This window comes from Channa argus, chromosome 6 (assembly GCF_033026475.1).
Source record: "Channa argus isolate prfri chromosome 6, Channa argus male v1.0, whole genome shotgun sequence".
Taxonomy (NCBI): Eukaryota; Metazoa; Chordata; class Actinopteri; order Anabantiformes; family Channidae; genus Channa; species Channa argus.
Window position 1 is genome coordinate 25,734,294 of NC_090202.1, and position 23,266 is coordinate 25,757,559.

General features: G+C 42.2%; 1 protein-coding gene across 3 annotated transcripts in view; it reads left to right on the plus strand.

The window, feature by feature from the left end:
- gpr4 (G protein-coupled receptor 4) overlaps window positions 1-16,737 on the plus strand; it is a 42,431-nt gene extending 25,694 nt beyond the window's left edge. For all 3 annotated transcript variants that reach the window (XM_067507983.1, XM_067507984.1, XM_067507985.1), the window contains exons 2-4: window positions 9,676-10,431; window positions 11,490-11,754; window positions 12,354-16,737. In XM_067507983.1, the coding sequence (XP_067364084.1) occupies window positions 10,303-10,431; window positions 11,490-11,754; window positions 12,354-13,075 (1,116 nt within the window). In that variant the 5' untranslated portion in view covers window positions 9,676-10,302 and the 3' untranslated portion in view covers window positions 13,076-16,737. The remainder of the gene's footprint in view (window positions 1-9,675; window positions 10,432-11,489; window positions 11,755-12,353) is intronic.
- Window positions 16,738-23,266: the final 6,529 nt, after the last annotated feature.

The window sequence follows — 23,266 nt, forward strand, 5'->3', positions numbered from 1 at the left end:
TGCCAGTTTGAGTGGCAGTTGGTGAAACTTTGAGCTCTAACGACAACCGCTGACGGAACAGGAATCACTGAATTTCTCTTTAATTCCCAACAGTCTCAGCTAGTTATAAACATAGCACTTCATTCTTTGGATTGACAGAATATTAATTTAGCTTTTTTTCTTTTTGCAAAAAAAAGCTTTACTGTGCAAAAAAAGTGCAAAACAAAAAGCACTGCAGATTTTTCCCACTCAGTCAGATTTGTATTTACAAGCTTTTATGTACAAGCACGTTTGATTGCACGTGATTTTTTTTTTTTTTGTTGAAAATGGAAAAAATATGAAATAAAAGAATCTCCGAATTTATAAAACAAGAATAAAAAGAAAGTAGCTCAGTGTTAGGAGGAGCTCAGGGTGGATGGATGGATACAGTAACATTTTTCCACATGAGGCTGATGTCCTTTCCAAATATGACATGTTGTGGGTTTTATTTTTGTTTTGTTTCGATACTCAATTCATTATTGTAACTATTATGACGAAGGTCCTCTATAATTAATGAAGTATTTATTTTAAGCCAAACCATGTTTCCATGACAACAAGGGTCAGGTACAGCCACAATAGAGGTGCTAATTTAAGAAATGCTTGATGGTATAGGGGTGTTATTTCACTGTTATTTCACTGTTTCCAGAGACGCTCCTGTGGTTTCTCTGAGAGAACAGGAACAAACAGCCTGAGTGTTTAGGTTTAAATGATGAATTTCATTCAGGACGTAGGTTTTCTAGTTTGTCATCACTCTCCGTTGCTGCAAAAACTAAGCAGCACATGTGACCTACACTCAGGTTCGTGTTGCTCCTATTTTCTTTAGCAAACTCATTGTTAGTTTGTCATTGTTGTTCGGGAGTATGACCGACGTCCTAACTCAACCTGCACCTAGCATCACTATGCGAACCCGATGCCTGAAGTCTGAATGTTAGTTCAGCCTTCATGCAGCGCGCATGGCCAGTGCTGCTGCTCCTGCCTCCACGTGCACCTCATTATTAACACATTTGCTTCCATTCATCCAGAACAACAGATGGATTGAGATTCCATGTCTATCCCCTGACCCAGATGGTCTCATCGAGCCGCCATCGAACAAATTGAGAGTATGTAAACACAAGCCCGCTCTGTGGGGTGGATGCTGATTGTCTGTGGTCGACTGTGTACTGTAGTATTTTCATGATGATGACAGTTTCTTAACATTTCTATGTATCTTCACATTTCACACTGGGAAACATTTTGATCTGGGTGTTATCAACACGTGTCAGAGCACACAGTTTATCACAGTTTGCTGATCCCTGGAATGCTGCTATCAGCTGTAGACCCCAACCCCTACAACTCCTGTCAGGGTGCTGATTAGTCATATTTTAACCTTTATTAAATGTGCTCTTTTTATGCTCTTATGTGTTTTATACTTTAAAAATACCTGCATACATATTTGACACTTGAAACTGATTTTCAAATGCACAAGCCCCGACCATTTGCTGTAATACCAAAGTACCATCTAGCCCCAGAACCTCTGTGAAGCTGCAGCCATGCACCATCCAGAGCACTCCAAACCAGCATCGTTTGTGGATAGCACATGTCACCAGTTGAATAAATCATGAAGTGCTAAAGTTGTGAGGCTTGCTACTTCCAATGAAACTACTCAAGCGAAACACAAACACAAAGTACTTATAGGGTGATGGATGGAGTGTGTTGGATGAAACAGAAGATAAGGCGCATTGAGTTTGTTGGGGAAAGTTGTTCAGATCCTTTACTGTTTACGTCATTAATGTGTTTATTTGTTGGGAGGGGAGCACTACAAACCCTGCACCATTAAGGAAGTGAAGGTTCTGCACTACTGTCCTCCTCTTTGGTTGCAGGCAGAACCAGTCGGCATGGCACCGCCTGTCTACAGGCCTCGGCTTTCTCACAATCGCAACGCATGAGCTTGAACCCATTGTCGGGTTAGGGTTAGCATTTCTGACAGAATTTCTTAGAGACGTCAGACGTCACTAAGTTTGGATCAGATCCCCAGAGCGGTCCCACAGTGCATTTCACAGACACGATAATGTTGGGAATAGAAGGTCATGAACACTGGAAAACGGGTGGGCCGACCTGAAGGGGGATGGCGCGGCTCCAGTATGACCCCTCCATAATGACATCAGCTGTCCTGCTGTACAGCGACCACTTGACTGTAGCCCCAGTTCTTATAGCGACATGAAAGACATGAAAACAGATGGAATTGGCAAATTAGCGGCTCATCACTGCCTTTAACAACAAACTGAGGGAATTCTTTCCTTTTGCTGCCAAAAAGTTGTGTGACTCTGTGACTAAACCAAATCCAAGACCACCAAATCCTGTAGTCTGTGTTTTAGAATATGAAATGTGGGACTGATGTTACACGGGGGTTTGACCCTTAAATGTCACTGACACAGTTAATGGTTTGGTCACAAGGCTAAAATAATAACATTAATCATTTAGCCACCAGCTTTCAAATATCCCAAACTCCCCTGAACTTAACCGCTCAAGGTCAATTACGACAACCGTTCTTATATTGGGAAAACAGATGTGCTGCATTTTAATGAGCTTAACATTCCTTTAAACTCCCCTGTGACTCCATAGTCTGCTGTATGTGGCCACAAAATTGAAACGCACTCCACAGGCAGGAAGCCGGCGGTAATCCTCCCTGTAACCTGCTGGAGCTTCAACATTGTTTTGGTTTGGTTCAGCAAAGTTTTGGGATTTAAATGAGGTCATGGAGGATACTGGATTGTATGTGTGTGTGGTTTTGTGTGTGTGTGTGTGTGTAGGGTTTGTGCATCCTGGAAGTGACCGACTTGTTTTGTGAAGAGGTGTGTTGACATGTTTCATAGAGGAGCATTACTGTCTTCCTGCATGCACTGTTTGACTGTCAACAGGAATGTTTGGCAAACAGAGGTGCTTTCACTGCCAAAGCATGAACACACACACACACACACACACACACACACACACACAGGTTAACATTGCTCTGCCTATGTTTACTTTTACCCCTTAAACCAAATCATACATATTCATATTTCATGGTAACATAAAGCAGATCAACTCGGTTCTTTTATCCGTTGTATTTTTCCCAGTGATGTGAAGTTTCTCTCCTTTACGACATCTGTGGGTCTCGCTACCCAAAATTTACGACATCAGCTCCGACAAGTCAAGGCACTTGAAGCTACTTTTAAAACAGACCACAACAACAGGCAGCTTACAGAGGAAACATTTCTCATGGGCAACATTGGCAAAGTGTGGAGGACAGTTCTCAAAGAGCTGTATGTTATGACCAAATCTAGACTCGGAAAAGAGTCTGAGAAGGGCTAAATAAAGTTTGACCAGTCCATCACTGAGCACAGGTGACATTAGGCAAGACACACGTGCACTCGAACCAAAAGAGAAAAGGTCAAATTAAGGCCAAAATGTTCATTGTGAATGTCCATCACAGTTTACTAATAACTTCCTGCTTCGATCCACATTATTCCTTAATGGCGTGAAACTCATGTTTCTTGTGCAAATTACCCCACACACACCCCACAGAGAAGCTGAATGCCTTTATCAGTGACCTTGCAAAATCATAGATATTAAAGGAAGATTTCTCAACCTAACATGCAGTTTATACTAATTACAATTACTCTGATGTACTCACAAAATACAGCACTTTCGACCGTTTGGCTTATAGATGTTAGGCATCTAAAATCCCCCATTATATTCTTTGTGGTTAGTTGTGGCTCTATGACTCCAGAGGAGTGTGTGAGGAAGTTTTGTTTTTAATTGTGATGGTGAAGGTGGTCTGAGTAAGAGGGGCAGCTGTAGCTCAGTTTCTAAGGCATCCACGGACCAAGGCGTCCAAGGGTCGGTGGTTTGATTCCCGGTCCTGGCTATGTGTCAGAGTGTACTTGGGCAAGACACTGAACCCCAAGTTGCTCCCGGTGGGTCAGGTGAGCACATTGCATGGCAGCCACCGCCATCGGCGTGTGTGTGAGTGCGTGTGTGTGTGTGTGTGAGACAGGGTGAATGAGAAGCAACATTGTAAAGCACTTTGGATAAAAGCGCTGTATAAGTGGCCATTTACCAAGAGGCTGGAAATGCATTTTGTCATGGGGTGTCCTCAAAAGTGTAGTGAGACCTGTGTGTGTTTATATGTACAATGGATGCCTATGTCAACCTGTTCTCTGCTGTCCAGTGTCACACAGAGGTGTCTGATCTGCTGCCAAAGGAGATTAGGTCATACACACACAGGCACACACACACACACACACACAGGCACACACACACACCTAATTCCTAATTACTTCTAAACCTCGTGGACCTTTTTCACAAACCTGCAGAACTGGAACTTGACGTAACACAACCCTTTGGTTATAATTTGACGGAAATACATGAACATTGTGACTTAAGGAAAGAAAGAAAACCTGCGAAAAGAAGGCAAATATCTACCTTTAACGTGAAAACTTCCTGTTTAGTGCTTTTGTTATTGTTTGCTTCCTGACTAAATATCTCATTCAAAAATATAAATATAAAATACGATTTGCTTGTGGTTATTGTTTGCGTTCCGCTCGCCGCCGTCTGTTTCCACAAGTTCGTGCAGAATAAACAAAGCAGGATCCGGTGGTAAAAACTCTGCTGTGCAGTGCAAAAAAAAAAAAACCCCAAATCGATGAGAAACTAATAATAGTTTTTGTGGATTCACGACATGCAGGAGGGCACTTCAGTTCACGTGTCCAAACCTGTGTAAGTGTGTATAGTTACCACACTCTGCAGCTGTGTGCAACAGGTGAACAACACACACAGGATGAATGTCTGATGACTGAGGAGCCTGTCAGCTGTGGCAGTGTAAAGAAACCTCTCTTGCAGTTGCACAGACACAACATTTCTGTTTGTTATCTTTGTCCACACACCACATGATGTTGCTACGTGCTGTGATACTGTGATTTTTACTGCTTAGATATAAAAGGACGGATAGTGTGGCCTAGAGCTGATCATACTGTACATTTATGGGGCTTTCTTTGTCTTGCATTAACCACTTTACCGAAAAACCACCACGGTCTGATTTGAGCATAAAGCCAAGGCCTGCGCTCACACTGAGAGCAGAGTTTATGATGTGATAAGGTGGACAGGCAGTGGCTTTTGTCACCTACAAGTGTCCCTGCTGTTTTATCTAGTGAGAAAGTGCAGGTTGCTCTGTGGTGACCGTGAATGAAAGGTTCAACTCTTCGACAGTGTGGATGAAAAGATCAACAAGGAATTGAGACCTATCAACCTATAGTTCAGCTATCGTATATAGTACAGACCACAATTGCTACGGAAATAATAGAAGACCTGGAAAGGTTTGCTCCTGTAAAGGGAAATCAACCTAGGACGGTAATCGATCTAATCCAGACTGTGGAGAAGGCTCATACAGACCTCACGGATCTTGGAAACAATCCAAAAATCCAAATCATTATAAATAAGCTACCAGAATTTGTTAAGAAAGACGGGCTTGTATTCGTGCTTGATCCCAGCAATGGTGTCACGTCTGACAACCATTTCGATGCTCTTCTGAAATTCCTGACATAACAGGAGAACATATTTGAGAGACTTGAGCAGCTCCGCATATCAGACAGAGTCGCCGTGGTAACTGCCAACCAGGTGGGAAGGAGATGACTCTAGCAGAGGAGAGAGAGCTAGAAGTCATAAAAGGTGGATCGACTTATGTCACAGAAGATGTTCACCGCATGTGTCCTCACTGGGATGCAAGATATCCTTGGATAGAGGACCCAACCTCTCTTCCCAACAATAGGAGTTGAGTAGAGGCCACATTTGGAGAACTGAAAGACAGCTGCAGAGAGAGCCACAATGATATGCTGCCTATACAGAGCAGGTGCAATAGGTGTTAGAGTGGGGAGCAGCAAAGACGTTCACAAAAGAGATGATTAAAAACTGGACAGGGCAAGAATGGTGTGTCAGCCAAACCCCACTCAGTGTTGACCAGTAGCCAAAGGTTCAAAGAAGTGAGCATGAATGATCTGCTCTTAAAGGGTCCAGATGTACTTGAAGTGCACCTCCACAGGTTTCTCTGGACAACCTGGCCAGTCATAGTGCTTCCACATGGCCTGAATTTGAGACATTTCTGTACATTGCAGCCAATCTGGCCAATGAGAGGCCCACAGCTGCTAGGACACAAAGTTGAAGACACTGCGTGGAATACATTAGTCACAATTCACTTTTATTAGGGCGAGCTGGGACTCAGGGAGACCCAGGGGATTTCCAATTCAAAGATTAACAATATTTTGTAAGGGTAGTCATCCAAGTCGTGGTGAGTAAGTTTTGGGTCAAGTGGAGCCAGTTGTCAGGAACAAGTGTCACACTAGGGAACTGAATGTTGCTGTGGGAAATGTCCTCTGGCTTGCTGATCAAAATGCTTCGAGGGGTCAGTACCAACTAACTGATAAGAAGGACATTGTGAGAGACGTGTATGTCTGGATATTCCCAAGTTACCCAGTCTCAGCTTTGAAACCAGCGCATAAGGAGTCCACAAGGAAAGACATCAAGACTGCCAAGAACATTACCGAGATTCCTGCCACAATTGTTTATAGAGACACTTCCTGTAGAAGAGCCATAACAGGGTGTGATCTTCTTGGGTTAAATAACCAGGAGCTCAAGTGGGAGGTGTTAGGTTGAACTTGGAAGGAAGTCATTTTAACTTAAAATGGGATAAATAAAGCACAAAATTACAAGACAATGCGGGAAATATATTAATAATAGTAATTGAGAAGAGAAGCAGCGGGTGCTAAGTGAGGTTAATAGGGAGGGGACATGACTACGTAAGGACGGTTTCCGGGGAAGCGTAAAACAAACATATGTGCACTATAGGTGATCCGGCTGCAGCAGAGTGCAGCTGTAGACCGTGAGATAAGAGTTGTAGGTTGAATTTAATCTGAAAGTGTTGAAAAGTCCCTGTTTTACTCTTTTAACTCACCCGGAATAAGAAGGGGACGCTTCATCAGTGGGGTTGTGGGGATTCCACTGGTAGGTTAAGAAATCTTGTTGTGTAAACTACGGGTATGCTCATTTTGTTACGTAGCTATTTTGGGTTTGTGATATCACTATTTGTATGACATGTAGTGTAAAACCTGAAGATGGTTTGCTAATTAGCCATGTGCATGTGGAGTGAATTGTACAGGGTGCTTATGCTGAACCTGTCACATTAGTGTGGGATTAAATGGCCCATAATGTTGGTTGGCTGTAATATAATTTTAATTAGTATTTTTATTTTCGCGTTCTCTTTGTTAGGTTGTCAACCTGTTTCGATTCAGTTTCGACTGTTCCGAGTCTGTTTTGAGCCTGTTTTGTTACCGAAGAAGAAACTGAGCTGAAGAAACTGAGTTATTCCTGCATCTCCAGCTTCACACAGAGATTGGAATGGGAAGTTTTTTGAAAATATTCTCAAAAGGCGGAAAGTCGCTAAGTACTGTATTTTATTGGATTTTCAAACCCTCAGCTCACCTTGTTTTTACCGTCTGGTTCACTTTCCTTTTCTCCATGACTTGTTTTGTCCTTTACAACTGAATGAGAATCTTCATAAATGCAGGTTGAAGTTTCCTCTGCACTGTTTTCCACCAGTTATCGTGACACTAATCGATAAGACTTTTGACATTTGTCTTAATTGTCATGCAAAGTGAAATGTCAACTGGACAAAATGATCTTGCAGTCTCTGTTAATGATGAGACAGTAGTAGTTCCACCAGGGCTGCTGGAAGTTCCCTGTGAAGGATTGAGCCACATGCTCCAAGCACAAATAACTGTCATAAAGGGTCTGAGAGAAGGAGCAACGTTTGTCCCTAAAAGGCTAAAAACAAAAAGGTTTATTAGGCTCTTATGAGTCAGCTGAGACACTGTTCATTTGTTTGGATGTGAAATTCTAACGATAGAAAAACACATTCAAAGAACTGGAAGGACAGTTTGACTCCAGCTGTGGAACCATGGGTGTAGTTTAAACACCGCCAACATGCCGTTAATTAACCGATTGTAGTAACTACCCATAGTGAGACCTTCATAAACCATTTAACCATTAAACTTTTAACATTATCTCTGTATACTGCAGGTGATGCTTTAGCTCATCAACATGGCTGTTTCCCCCAATAAAAACTTATTTGACGAGATAAGTTTTACCTGAAACACAGTGTTCCTTAGCAGAGATGTTGGTAGTGGCTCCTTCAGGTCCTTCACAGCATTTCTGCAGGATTAAGATCGTGGATTCTCCTGCTTTAGGGTAATTATCCTCATGCAGGACCCTCTCTTGAGCTTCATTTTACTGCTGGACACCTTGACAGTTTCCCGGAAACATTATTTGAACAACTCAGGATTCAAAGATCTACCACTAATGGCAGGTCTTGCAGGTCCAGAGGTAGTGAAACAGGACCTTAGGTCAACACCAAACAAGGTGTCATCCTTCCTCCGAACATTCTTCCAACAGCCTTCTGGTTTATCCACGTGGTCGTGAGACAGGAAGAAATGCTGTTTTTTGGAGAGTCGTTGCTTCTTCCTCGTTTCTCCGCAATGCCCACAATTGTTGTTGATGGAGAGACTCATGGACATTGATATTAACCACTTCAAAGACAGAAATTTAATTTTGCTAGATGTTAACGTGGGCTGAGCTCTGGGACTATTTCACACGTTGCAACTTGTTTAAAGCTGGGTTGTCAAGGTCAAAGATTTCTCTTCTTTAAATAGGGCGGAGGCTTCCAGAGTCGTGATTGTCATTGGCTGAAACACCTGACTCTGTTTTCCCCTTCAGGTTGATATTTGATTGATATCTTGTTCATTCGCCACAGGGTGAAAGAACATGATGCATGAACAGAGGCCGACCTAAGGGTGAAAAGTGAGAAGTCGCCAAGTGAAAAAGAAACTGAGCTTCCATTCAAGCTCCCACTTTCCACAGCCTGTGTACATTGAGGTTGAGTTCATACGCAGGCTTATGTAATGCTGATCATATGTCCTGCACGGTCTCTTGGTATGGTGTCCCCTGGATTGACTCCGGCTTCACTGTAATCCCGGCACGAACACTTCCTTCCTGTGCCTCTTGCTTTTATGTCTGTGTCGATGCATCTACTACGCTTTGTCTTTTCAGGAGAATCCAACGTATTAAGTGCATAAGAAAGTGCACAAGTGGTTTGTTTGAGCTGCAGTAAAGACTGCATTCACTTCAAATACCCAAACCAAATTCCTACAGCTCTGAGTCAATGTGTAAATGCAAATTAGGTGCAGTAAGTAAGTAAATACAGGAAATATAACCGTTTATGGCTTTTGTGTAAGAACACGGACAAACCGAACAGGCAATGCAGTCTTGATGGATTTTCTGTTTCTTTTTCAGCATTGTAGAATGTAAATAACTGCATGAAGATGTTTAGTTTTAACCTAAATTTAGTGACAAATGAATCCACGAGACATCTGCAGAAATGTATTTCCATTTGTTGGGAATGAAGAGCTGGAAGTAGGTCATAGAAAAAAAAAGGACTAAAAATAATGGTTATAAAAACCTATTTTATAAATATAAGTACTTTTTGTACAGCATGTAATAAATCCAAGAAAACATATTGTTGTTAATTTGATTTGTAGGACATTTAATTGTGAAATGTCCTAATTTAAAACTCTCTTTCTGTTTCTTTTGCAGATGTTCAGGAGTTCAGGGTAAATGGACGTCCCTTCTGTAAAGTCCTTCCAATGTTTTAGTGCAGGCGTAACTGAGGAGTTGTGTGTGTCATCAGGACCTTGAGGCGCACACACACACACACACACACACACACACACGGTGATGTTTAGCCTCTCCTTCTCACAGTAGACCTCTGATCTCTAAAAGATTGATGAGGTGCTGTTCAGGCGCAGGAGACCTGGCGCAGCATCGATAAGGCAGCTTCCATTTCACCACCATTTATCCCCCGATACATCCTTTCTTCTCCTCTTTTTCTCAATACTAGAGGAGAGGGGGGGCCGGCTTTGTAGCGTGGAAAGGATTATGGCACAGCAAGGCCCCCGGGCAGGAAGGACAGTGTTATAAGGAACAGGAACAATGAAATTCCTTATGAGTAAGAGTTGTGTTTTCTTCTGTTGCTCCACATTGGACAGCCATGTGGTAGCCACACAGGACACCAGAGTCAGAATGTGGAGCTGGGTAGTGAAACTACAAGGAGACACACAGAGCTGGGTGTAGCTGGACAAAGGCCTGAGCACACACACACACACACACACACACACACACACACACGCGCGTGCACAAACACGAGTTACGAGCTATAGGACAATGTGCAACATTACATTCTGTGAGGTGGACAGTAAGGTGGACCAGTTCTTCCAGCCCACGCTCTACATCATAGTCATCATTCTGGGGCTGCCCACCAACTGCATGGCCCTGTGGGCGGCTTACCTGCAGGTAAGGGACACACACACACACACACACACACTCACACCCACACACACCCACTAACTACAAAACTGCCGTCATGGATGGATTAAGGAACAAGAAGTTACTGCTCAGAAGCTACTGCTCCTGGTTGCAACAGCTCGGTTAAAATACACCAAATGACCACAAAAGATGCAAAATGAATAAAATCATTTCCGTAGCTAACACCCACACTAACCCACAGTTGGAGGTACAGTAGGTCATACAAGACGTACTCCACGACTGCACGGACAACAGAGCATCAGGAATATTTTCCCATACGCCATCAAACATTTCCAGTTTTTCCCACAGAATGTCAGTTTGCTTTGGCAGCAGCAGGAAGAACTGTTATTAACTTTTCATTCATGCGAGTGGTGCACAAACGTCATAAAAAGCGAACGGACATTTCAACATCAGATTACTGTTTGGCTTCTGCCTCAGCATCACATCACATTTTAAACTTCCACTAAGGTGCATTATGGGCGCCGCCGTTAGCAGGTACCCCGTCAGTGTTCGGCCTCTTTAATCATAATACCTGAACTGAATCCAAATCCAGAGCGTTCATTCAGTACTTGGCGTGGTGTTTATTTACCAGGGCGGTTCTGCCCAAATATTTAACATTGTACTGTTAATATAAGTACTGCATGGGAAACAGAGCTGTCTCCTAGTAGCTTCGTACAGACTAATCAAATTAGAAAAGCTTCATTGAACTGCAGCCTCCTAAATATCTATCCATCCCCCGCCTGTCTCTCGTTCCCAGTCCTAGGACTTGGTGGATTTTATTTTATTTTTTTTATGGTATAGAACAAGTTTATCTTTGTGAAACACAGGACAATGGCCCATCATTGTGACCTATTCAACACTTTGCGTTTGTTCCATATTTATAAATTCAGGACACAGGAAGTCAAATTAAGCTGATGCAAATACAAACAACATTTGCATTTGACTTTTGCTCGCATTTTAAAAGTTTGCATAAAAACTGTTTGCTTCATTCTCTTACCTCTATCAGTGCACGTTCCTGACTCTTTATCGCATCCCCGCTCATTCAGGTGCGCCAGCGCAATGAGCTCGGCATCTACCTGATGAACCTGTCCGTGGCTGACCTCCTCTACATCACCACTCTTCCTCTCTGGATCGACTACTTCCTGCAGCACGATGACTGGATCCACGGTCAGGAGAGCTGCAAGCTGTTTGGCTTCATCTTCTACACTAACATTTATGTCAGCATCGCCTTCCTCTGCTGCATATCGCTAGACAGGTACCTGGCTGTGGCATTCCCCCTGCGCTTTGCCAAGGTTCGGCGAATCAAAACAGGTACGGAGAGTTAAAGATGGGCTGATGATTTGTGAAACGCACATGAAGACAAGTTGTTGTGACCATGTGTGTAACACCTCTGATGGATGAAAATACAGGAGAAAATTTCTTTATTTACAGAAAGAAAAAACCTCCAACAATGCAATGGGTCCCATCCTGTTTTTACATGATTAACATGTCTCATTGCATGATTAATTCCCAAAACTGTGCTACTGCCAAACCTTGAGGGGATGTGCATTTTTAGATCTGCCAAATCTGACATAACAGGAAGCTCAGTTTTCGTAGAGATAAGATCACTTCCATGTCAAAAGACGTTTTTATAAATAACTACTTAAATGAGGATGTCTGCTCAAGTCATTATTTTTAATGAAATATATAATAATGCACGCCTTGAGCTAGTTTTTAGGACCCCAGACTAACTTTTCTAGCGAAAAAGACCCTTTACTCAAAGATGCCACCTCGGACTCTGAATTACTATTGGAGAAAGAGCTGTGTTGACTGAACACCATTTTGGTCAAAAACAGTTGCTGTTTAGTAACTTTTGGGGGGAAATGATTTATTTGGTATTTCGCTCTTCTCCTCTTCTGAACTTCCTGCAGCTGTCCTGGTCAGCTCGATGGTGTGGATCATTGAGATCGTGGCCAACTCTGCTCCTCTCTTCCACGATGAGCTCTTCCAGGATCGCTTCAACCACACCTTCTGCTTTGAAAAGTATCCCATGCAGGACTGGGTGGCAGGGATGAATCTCTACCGGGCATTTCTGGGCTTCCTCGTTCCATGGACAGCTATGCTGGTGGCCTACCGCGGGATCCTGGTCGCAGTGCGCTGCAACGTCTCGACGGAGCGCCAGGAGAAGGCCAAAATTCAGCGGCTGGCATTGAGCTTGATCTTGATCGTGTTGCTCTGCTTTGGACCATACCATATCCTACTTCTGGTGCGGAGTGTCATGTTTCTACGGAAGCCATGTGACTGTGGCTCAGAGGAGAGCCTGTTTGCGGCCTACCATGTATCGTTGGCGCTGACCAGCCTCAACTGTGTTGCCGACCCCATTTTGTACTGTTTTGTAAACGAGGGAGCCAGGAACGATGTTAGCCGAGCCCTCTCGGCTTTAATGTCTTTAGTCTGCCAAAGGGGCTCCTCTTCCTCGCCGTCACATGCTGACATACTCAACACTGGTTCGGTGACCATGGAAACGCCGCTGTCAACAAAGAAGCAGCCTTGTGTTTATGCTGATGGAGGCAAGACAAACAGCTACAAAACAGAACTTGTGGCTCTGAAGGAAGAGTGTCTACAGATGACTATCCTCAGTGTTAGGAAGTGACTTCTTCCTGCAGCGTACGGTAACAGGTCCAAACTGTGCAAAGCTGTTGAAGCTCCTTACACATCTGATGTCATCTGCACCGACAGGCTGAAATCAGATGCTCACTTGTGGCTGAACATGCTGGGGGCACACAGAAAGCCAGAAGGGGAGTGATACAGGGGGAGCATACACTCCGAAGCCAGACAAGTAGTCCCCGTAAAGCTGAAAGACTAACACACGACAAACGCATTTGGTTTGGTGAAGTAAGGAGAAGACAGACGCATCAGACCGAGTGCTTGTCAGGCTCAGCTCTGTGCTGCTGATTTGGTTCAACTTTCACCACGTTTCGTCACAAGCTGCAGTTCGTCAGCTGCCCAGCTAAACTGCATGCTAATCTTAGCATGTTAACATGCATTAATACTGTCGACACCAGAGAACAGCTGAGCCTGACAAGCGCCTTAAGATTTTAAGGTATGTTCGTGCAGTTCATGCATTCATTGCACCAGAACTGTTGGTGGCTCTGTATGAAAAGTCTGCAATTCACCAAAGTCTTTAGGACTCAGCCTCAGTGGACAGTGAATGTCTGTTCCAAATTTCACATTATTCCATCCGGTGGGGTGCTGAGATATTTCAGTCTACATAAAGTATTAGAGCAGAACCACAGACCAGCTGGCTCTTACAGTCCTGTGTATGGTGTCTCTAATAACAATCTAATAACAATTTCCCATGTGCCAGGAGCCACTCATGCCTATGAAGACATTCTTGAATATTTAAGTGGGATTATTTAAACAGACCGGCCTATGCATGGTGGTTTGTACTGGGACACCTCTACATTCATACATGCATGGACACCCACCTGGACAAACGGAGGGTTTAGACTTAAATGTGCCACTTTGGAAAAGAAAAGTGAAAAATTGTAGACCACTGTTATAAAACAGTCATAATGCTTGTTGGAAATGTATTTACTGTTTCATTGGTGTTTTGAAGGAAATAATGAAGCCTTATAAAGTACCTCAGCTCATAAACTGTGATAGCAAGAAGGCTTAGAGGAGTGTGTTTCTTCTTCGATGTGAGCCATGTTTTATTCTTTCAATTTTAACAGCAAAATAATCAGTCAACTTAGATCACAAACTCCAAAACCTACACCAAAGCATTTTAGTGCATCCGGCTCGGTTTGAAAGTCAGACTTATAAACTGCAAAATGTCGAGAGCACCGTGAAGCAGGAAACAGTATCACAGGCCAATGATGAAAGGAATTAGAATGCGACTGCATTCTGAAGTAGTCAATGATTTTTAAAGTACGTGATAATGTTTACGTTCCTGCTTTAAATAGAAACCTTCTGAGTTAAATTATCCCAAATTTCCAAAATGTATGAGATACACTGACATTTTAATTTGCTATCATTTGTCTTCATCACACGTTGGCCACAAGTTTTCCCATTTAACCTTAATTTTCTCGGATATGGCAACGTTTGTTCATTTCTCCTTGACTCAAGCGAGAACGCTGGCTGCTAAAACTGTTTGTCATATTAGGGACACAAATTAAGAAATATTTCCGTGTAATATCAAAACTGTATTGAGAAAATTAAGATTTTTTTTATTTTGTTTTATATTTTGTTTTTTACTGGACGTCCATCCCCAGTGGTTAGATGAGCCTGGCAGGAGCTGTAAGGGCATCTGGCAGCATTCAACGCAGCACTGATTGCTTTTAACAGTTTAATTTGCCTCAGCTGCCATATTTTGAATATTTTCTTAAGTTGTGATTAGAATTGAGAATTGGGGGGAAAATGAAATATGTGACAAATGTTTTACTTGTGTATATTTAATCTGACATTCTATTGATTGGAATGTTTTTCCTTTCCCAATTGGAAGCTTGTTTTTACCTTAAATCCAACACGAAGTGACCTAAAATCCCAAAGCTCAGTGGCAGCTTCTCTAAATGAGCGCTGAATACTGCACACAAAGAAAGCATAGGTCCGACTATGAAACCGGTCACAGCTCACTTTCAGGTTCTAAGTCATCTTTGTTGCCTTCAGTTTGACTTTTAAACCATTAATCCTTTAATGATGTCTTTTGCAAACAAATAGTCATTGATAGTATCGTCCAAATAAGTGAGTTTCGATGTGTGCGGTATTATACCGCCAAGAAAATTTTGGAAACACCTACACACCTTGTATTTCTATTATCTTTTGTTGGTATCTTCAATCAAATGGTTGTAAAAGGGTCACAAATTTGCATACGAGTACTTCGAGCACAACTGCCTGACAAATGTGTGGGATCCTACTGATCAGTTTATCGAAAAATTCAAATGTGGATGCTCCTGATTTGATCATGCATGACACTCCCAGGTGTTAAGATGGGGGCCTGGTGGCTCAATGGGTACAGCATTGGGTTGGGATGCAGAAGACCAAGTGTGGCCCCGCCCAGCCATCAAGGGCGACCTTGGTGCCAGACCCGAGCCCGGGTAAAATGGGAGGGTTGGGGCAGTACGAGCATCCGGCGTAAAACTCATGCCACATTAAAGACGACCCCTGAAGGGGCAAGCCGAAAGCCGTTGATCCCTCCAGGTATTAAAACATCTTAAAATAAATTCAGGTCCATTAAAGTAATAGCACGAGTTCATATTTGGCCCCATGGTTAAAGTGTTTGTGCACTGACGGCTCACATGGCCACATGGGCAAAATTGCCAAAAAAAGGTTGGCAGATTAGGGTTGGCAAATCCTAAAAGAAAAAGTTTTAGTGGGCCAAGACAGTGGATTTAGATGATTGGAACAAAGTCTTGTAGACTGATTCAAAGTTTGAGGTGTTTGGATCCAAGCAAAGAACATGTGTCTGTTGGTGAAGCATGGAGGTGGAAACAGACAATGATAATCTGGCAATGACGGATTGGGTGTCATGCATCATGTGCAAGGCATCTTCAATCAGCATAGATACCATCCGTACTGATGAGGCATGTCATTCCCTTTGCAGCAAGAAATTGACCCCAAGCATTCTTCCTGGTTTTATAACAATTTTATGGGGAAAAAAGTAGCTGCCGAAATACATTTGGTGATCGCTTGGCCAGCTCAGTCACGAGACCCGAAGCCCAGAAAGCTGTTAGTGGGAGAAGCTGGACCAAAGAGTTCAGGAACACTGCTCAACCAGCACAGCAGACCATTGGGAAGTTCTGAGAAGACATGGGAGGCAATGAGAGCTAAATATCTGCCCAAAGTGATCAGTGAATGCCACAGATTTGTCAGGCAGTTATTGCTGCAAAGCACAGTTTATTTATTTATTTTTTATGAATTGTTGTTCCTTTTTTTGCGTTTTGTGTCCATTTACAAACATTACATTGAATAAAACCAACAAAAGTTGCTAAAATTATCGATATTGAGATTGCAGAGATGGACGGAAGTGTCCATGTTGCTGTTCCACCTGACAACTATTACAATGAAAGGACTGGAACTGCTTTGGAAATGGTCTAAGTGATCCCAGCAGCCACAGTGATTTATTACGTTGTGCTGGCATGAAAGCGTCACTGTGCAATGATGTGAAGACACTTGTAGCTCATCAGTGTTGCCCTAGACACTGCTCTGTGTAACACTGCTTCTGTTGTGCATCTGTATGTCAGTACCAGGCTTCAAAGTGTGTATTTGTTGATGGTTGACGGTGTCAGTGAGAAATAAATTATGCATTCAAACCTTTGCATCCACCTCTGTTTGTTTGTCATCTACAAGGTTTAAAGGAGGCCGAGTGGAAGCAGCTGCAGAATGAGGGTGGGGGAAAAAAAAGTATATATTTATTAATAAAATACAATTATTTTATAATGTTTTTGCTGCTCACAAAGCTGCTGAAATTGTTGAGATCTGGGAAAGCAACAACTCTGGTGAACCAAAGTCGGACAAGGTCATGGGATGACCGCACAAGTTTAAAACAAACCCACAATGTTTAGAGTGCGTACACAGAGGGATTATTACCAGTATTCTGGATGTGCTCGAGCTTTATGCTAACCAATAATCAAATGATTGGATAATCGAGCTAAAAATCTTGTATACAACAATATTTTTGGAACGTCGTGAAGCAGAAAATTTGATAATCACACATATTGACATTGTTCTTCCCTCTGTGCAAGCCGGGTATTTATAGTTTACAGTATTCCTGTAAAGCACAGGAAAATACATTGGAAGTATATAAAAAACCCATTTATGAGCACAAAGTATGAGTAAAACACAAGCTATTACTGTTCGTACTGGGTGTGGAAATTACGACGGGAAAAGTCACGATTCTGATTCATTCTTTCATCTCTACCCCTTTCAAACTAACTTTATTGTGATCGTCACAATAAAACTCCTCGAATCCTAACAAACTACTTCTTTTAATAAGCTTTCTCAAACTATAGTGAAACCAGACTTTTCCATTACTTTAACTCTGTGTTTATTATTGATTGCGCAATGATGGTCCAACACCTTCCACCATAGGGGCACTATTTCGGGAGATGTGTGAGCGGACGGGGACAAGTCATACATATGGTGCTTTTTGGTTGGAGGACTTGCTGCTCAGGGGAGAAAACAGCTGTTTTGGAATTTTTCACAAAAACAATTTTACCCTGGAAGAAACCGCCTGAACATCCTGTGCCCTTATCAACATAAAACAATGGTGTGGCCACTCAGAAGCTATAAACACCCCTGGCTTTAGATGTGTGGGTTGGATGACACATTGCATAGCCTAGTTTATTTGAGGATTAAACAAGCCTATCGGAGGGGCAACAGTTCATTAAATGGTACTTCTAACTAGACGTCTTGGCTGGACAAATGCAGGACATGTTTATGTGCACAGACAGAAGTGAAAGTGATCTAAAGCAGAGTTTGGGCCAAGTAGTTGGTTTATTCCTGCGTTATCTTGTAACAGATCACAGCAGTGACCGGCACTTAGAGCATGTTTGGGATGCTGCCAGCGCAAAGTCACCTTCTCCCTTCTTCGCTCTTCGCCCATGAGCTGCACAGCTAATGAATGAGGTAAAGGACATGCCGTAGGACCTCTGCGTCTATCTGCATGCACTTCACTGAGCCCACTGCGTGTGCTTGTGCTTTGTCTTTGACAATGGGTGATGTGTACTTAGCATTGTTACACCGCACAACGCAGGCAACCTTATATTTACCACTTATCCTCGGGCTGTGTTACACAAGACAGGACAGTGTGTATGCATGGGTGTGTGTGTGTGTGACATGAGAGGGAGACACAACAAAGCTGCAAAAAAACGGAATGTATTTGCAAGCACGTGTATATGTGTGTTTGGCTGCATGTCTGTGAAGGAGAAGGCGAAGAAACAGTGAGTGGACACACATGCCGTTATGTTCCCGAGAAGCCAGATAGGACATAACTCTTGCAGTCGCTGAAGGAACATTATCTTTCGCCCTCTCTGCTTCACTGGTTACCTCTGCTATACAGTCAGGTTATATATAGAATCTTGCCAGAGGACACGCTGTCATTACCAACAACTCACCTGATAATGAAAGGAATTTTCATAATCTCTATGAAGTGATTTATCATCAGGTGAGGATACAGAAATACCTCCGGGACATAAAGGATCGTTGTGCTGTTATTTCTGGCCTCGTTGTACTTGAGGTAAAACTGGAACACACAGTTATCTTTATGCAGCTGAACTAAATAGGATTTGTAGAGGCTGGATGGGCCAGCTCTCCTTCCCTCAGTGGTTTCACAGCCAATTTGGTTTAAATAATTAAAAACCTGGTCAGCAGTTAGATTCTCCATTTACATTTAGTCATTTAGTCAACACTTTTCTCCATAGCGACCCACAGGGTGGACTGGAAACAGAAAACAATGCAGCAAAACACAACCTGCAGCCGGGTTTTCGTGACACTACCTCAGAATACTACTACTTGTCAAGGTAATGGACCAGAACAACTGCAGTAGGACCTGAACAACATATCTTAAAGAACCACTCACATTTATCTTTCAGTGTGTGCAAGATGCTTTCTTTGCTAAATTTTTTTTAAAGATATTACAAGGTGGCCAGAAAAATGCAGGATTCTTCGAAAGGTCCCAAGAGGATAATGGTAGTGTGATGCATAAGGTATCTTACATGTCAAAGTGACAAGCAGCATTACAGTACAGTACACATTTAAAAGGGAAGAGATGGACCAACATCAGTGCAAATAAAACTATTGCAGTATTGTAGTATAAAGCAACGGGTGGTAAAAAATCTGAAGTAGAAAACTAACTGTGCATTTATTATAAGATTCAACTTAATGTGCAAATATTGTGCAATATGTAAACGCAGGTATATAGCAGCAACATTAGGGTGTCTCGACTGAGTCAATGAGTCTGTTAGCTTGTAGTATAGAGTATGGTGCTTACTGGGTTGGTGGGAGGGGCAGGGATGGTTGAGAACTGAGGCAGTCCCAATCAGCTTCGAAGCATCCCAGCAGTCTGGTCTACTGTGATAGCTTTCCCCACCTTCTCTGCCCTTCCTACTGCTGGAATGGATGCTTGTGCAAGCAGTATAGGATGAAGGTCAGCAGAGCCGAGTGGGGGGAGAGCAACACATCTGTATGCATTTGGTACTGAGCCAGGATGAATTTGGAAGAGTCGGGGGATGAGGTTTCAAATCTGTTCAGTAGGCTTTTAATATTGTCTGTGGCTGTGTCTGCATTGGTTTTGGGGTGAATGGAAACCAGAATGAAAAAAAAAAAAGCTGTGGAAATTCCCTGGGAAGATCAAATGGTCTTAGGGAGACAGCTAGCAGGTCAATGTCCCTGGTCCATAGTGTCTCCCTGACGATGACCGTTGAACACCAGTGTGCGTTTACATAAAGACATCTATTGGTACTTCCTGTTTCCTCCATATGCTTTTATTTAATGTAGGTCTTTGTATTTGCATAAATAGAGACGAAACACAAAGAGAAAAAATGTTAGCCCTCAAAATATTGCAGCTTGACATTTTGTACAGTTTAAAATATAAAAGTAGAACAGTCAGTGCAAAAACATGATAAAAGAGTAACAAGAATAACCTAATTTAGTTGCTTTGTAAGAAATATTTAAAATAAACGCAATTTCAGCCCTATATCTATGTCTATGCTGTGTTTGTTGAGCTGTTTCTTTTGACTACAACTGTGACCAATGTGACCAATGTGACCCAGTATCCATTTTTACGTTGCACGTTCTAATCTAATTAGTAAGTCATTGAGCTGTGGTTCCATCCTGGCAGAGGAAGCAGGTCACCAGCCACTGAACAGCCCAGACAAATATACAACGCAGTAAAAATAGACTCTCACTGTGGTTTGGGATGCAAATCGCCCAACAGCGCTGGAGTCTAGAACAAAAGCGCTAATCTTTGACAGACAAGTGTGTATGTTTTAAAATGTTATCACATTTGTGGAGTTGTGTTTTTAGAGACCATGACCATGTGACCACACTAACAAAACGATATCACATTCAGTACCAGGCTTCTGCTGGAAGTCAAACTACTGCCTCCAGATCCCGGGCTCCTGGAGGGATATTCCGAAACAACCACAATGAAGACAGTTCACAACAACTCAGTACCAGGAAGAGTCAGACTGAGCTCCCATCCCCTACGGCAACTACGGGTGAAGACAAGGGAAGGTGGAATACTGTTCATTTGAATGGATTCCTAGAACTACAATCATAGGAAGCAGGTTGAAAATCTGTGAATTCAAACAGACTTTTCTGAACGCACTGATAACCCAAGACTGGAGATGGTTGTGTTTAGGTTTGGCGGGATGAAGGGAATAATTAGGGTGGGACTTTTTGACCATGACAACAGCAGGACTCATAAAAATGCATTGAGCTGGTTGCTCCCCTCTAAAGAAGATGTACACATCAGACTGTTCAAGGTCTAATAGACTCTCAATAGCCTCCACTTCAAATTTATTCAAATAACAACCCACCCTTATTATTTAGACCCAGAGCCACAGCTCATTTGAAATACAAATCCGAGGCAACTGAATCACATGGAGCCTTTCTATGAAGGTTGTGGATGTTGGTAAATGGAAAGAGGTCGGTGAGACATCACAATGCATGTGCTCTGTGGTCAGGACATTTGCATGTTTATGGGAATGTACAGGCAAGTGCATTAAATACATTAAAACGTGTCTTAATTTAGCTGTGCGCTTATTGGTCATATAACTAGTTTGTTCACCATTTCGGTAACATTAAAGCAGATACTCTCATCTATTATAGATACTCTCCAACACATTTATGATGACAAGTATATACACTCTGAACAGGTCACAGCTGCCAAAAGCAGTTGCTGATTAGAGACTGAAGGTCAAACAGGAACTACAACACAAAGCAGGAAACAGCTGGCGCCCTCCGATGGTTCACTGACTGCATATCAACAAGGGCAAGAAACTCTCTGCCCTCCACTGACAGATGTGGATTAGCTGCTGGTCGCCTGCTTCCTCGGTGTGGGAAGGATTCAAAATGATTAAAAATAGAAACATAGCGGTTTAGTTATTAACCGGAGTAAATTACCTAACTTGAGACAAATAAATGCTGATCACATTATATACGTTGGTAATCAAACAATCACTGGTGTCACTGTTATATTTAGCTTTGTGACTGATGCAGTCAGTTGACACGATCACGAGAAAGCAACGACTGTAGAAAAGTGCAAGTGCCACTTACCACAATCAAAAGAAACAACAAAACAGTTCTGCATCTGCAGAGAGAGCAGAGCTATTTTTAAAAAGTGAACGCTTCAACAGAAAAAGTCCAGCGCCTCGATATACTCCTGATGATTGCAGCTATAAACAGACCCATGTCCACTTAAAGGTGAAATTGCTCCAGTGATTTATAGTTTTCCCTCCCAGTATTGAGCGCTGAATCACTGAGTGGCTTTAATCTCCCACCTCCTCCGAATCTTGCACGGGGGGGGGGGGGGGGAGGAAGATTGGCTGTGCGGCTGTGTTGGTACTTCTGGCTTTGTGAGGGCCGAGACTTTGAATGTTTTGGAAGGAAATTTATCACAGTTTATCAAGTTCCCCGTGTTTATGTATCCAAAACTCTAATTTAAGCCTCTTTAACCCCTTTAGCCCCTTTTAGATGTGCCTCACATAGGTTTAACATTAACTATTTAACCGCAGTTTACTGGAGCATTTTGTGAGCACATCCTGAGATTAATTCTCTTCACGTTTTATTGCGTTAAACGCCTCCCCTCAACTGTGCGCTCGCTGATTTTATACGGTGGAAAATGCTTCACGTTGCCTGATAAGCGATTTCTACAGACATCTGCCAGTCAATCAGAAATGAGTATTTTTGGGGACATGTAAGAATGTCACCTACTCGTCTAACCCAAAATAAAATAAATACCTTGAACACAAATAAATTCAAGGGTAAGTTTGTCATACTTAGAACGCAAACCAGAGAGAAAACTTTCTTATCTTCATTTCCTTATGTTTCTGGTGAAAGACAAGAGGGGAAAAATTAAACCTTTTCAATGTAAGAATGAAATCATTGTTTCTTAATGTTTGTGATGCCGTTTCTCGTGACGCTGTCTCATGACCCTGTGTGCTGGGAAACACACTTAACTACACATGATTCTGCAATGTACCACTGCTGCCTCTCTGTTAAATGTGAGAGGGAGAAAAATCAATCTATGATCAAATGTCAAGAAAACTGCCTGTGTTTAAATAGTGCTACTAACCAGGACAGATTTGAAACAGGCCCTTTCAGAATGGAAGAACACCCTGTGAAATTTTTTGATATGTGCATAAACAGTGGGGAACAATGCAATGTTGAAAAAAAAATGTTCAATTTGTTTTTATGCTTTATCTGAGGTTAAAGAAAATAACTGCCAAATGTGACAAAATTCAATGAAAACAAAAACCAGGTAAATCATGACAATCATAACATATGTGAAACATGTAACTTTAATATTGTTCCAGATTTAGATGGAGATCAACTTAATGTCACACTGGATTCTTTATAATATCTAAAATTCATAAAGGTGTGTTGTGAGGATTTTTGTTATAGGCTACTGCATGGAAAATACAGATATACAATTGTAATTTAACGTGTTTTTTCCTTTAATTGTGACACACTTTAGAAATAAAAAAACATGTTTATGGTATTGTACACTTAATATGATCAACTATTAAAGGGCAACTTCAACGGTTTTGAACTTGCTCCCCATGGCTTTAGTTTAGGGTGTAAATATCCAATAATCCTTTAAATGTCTCTCTGACTTCCCTAT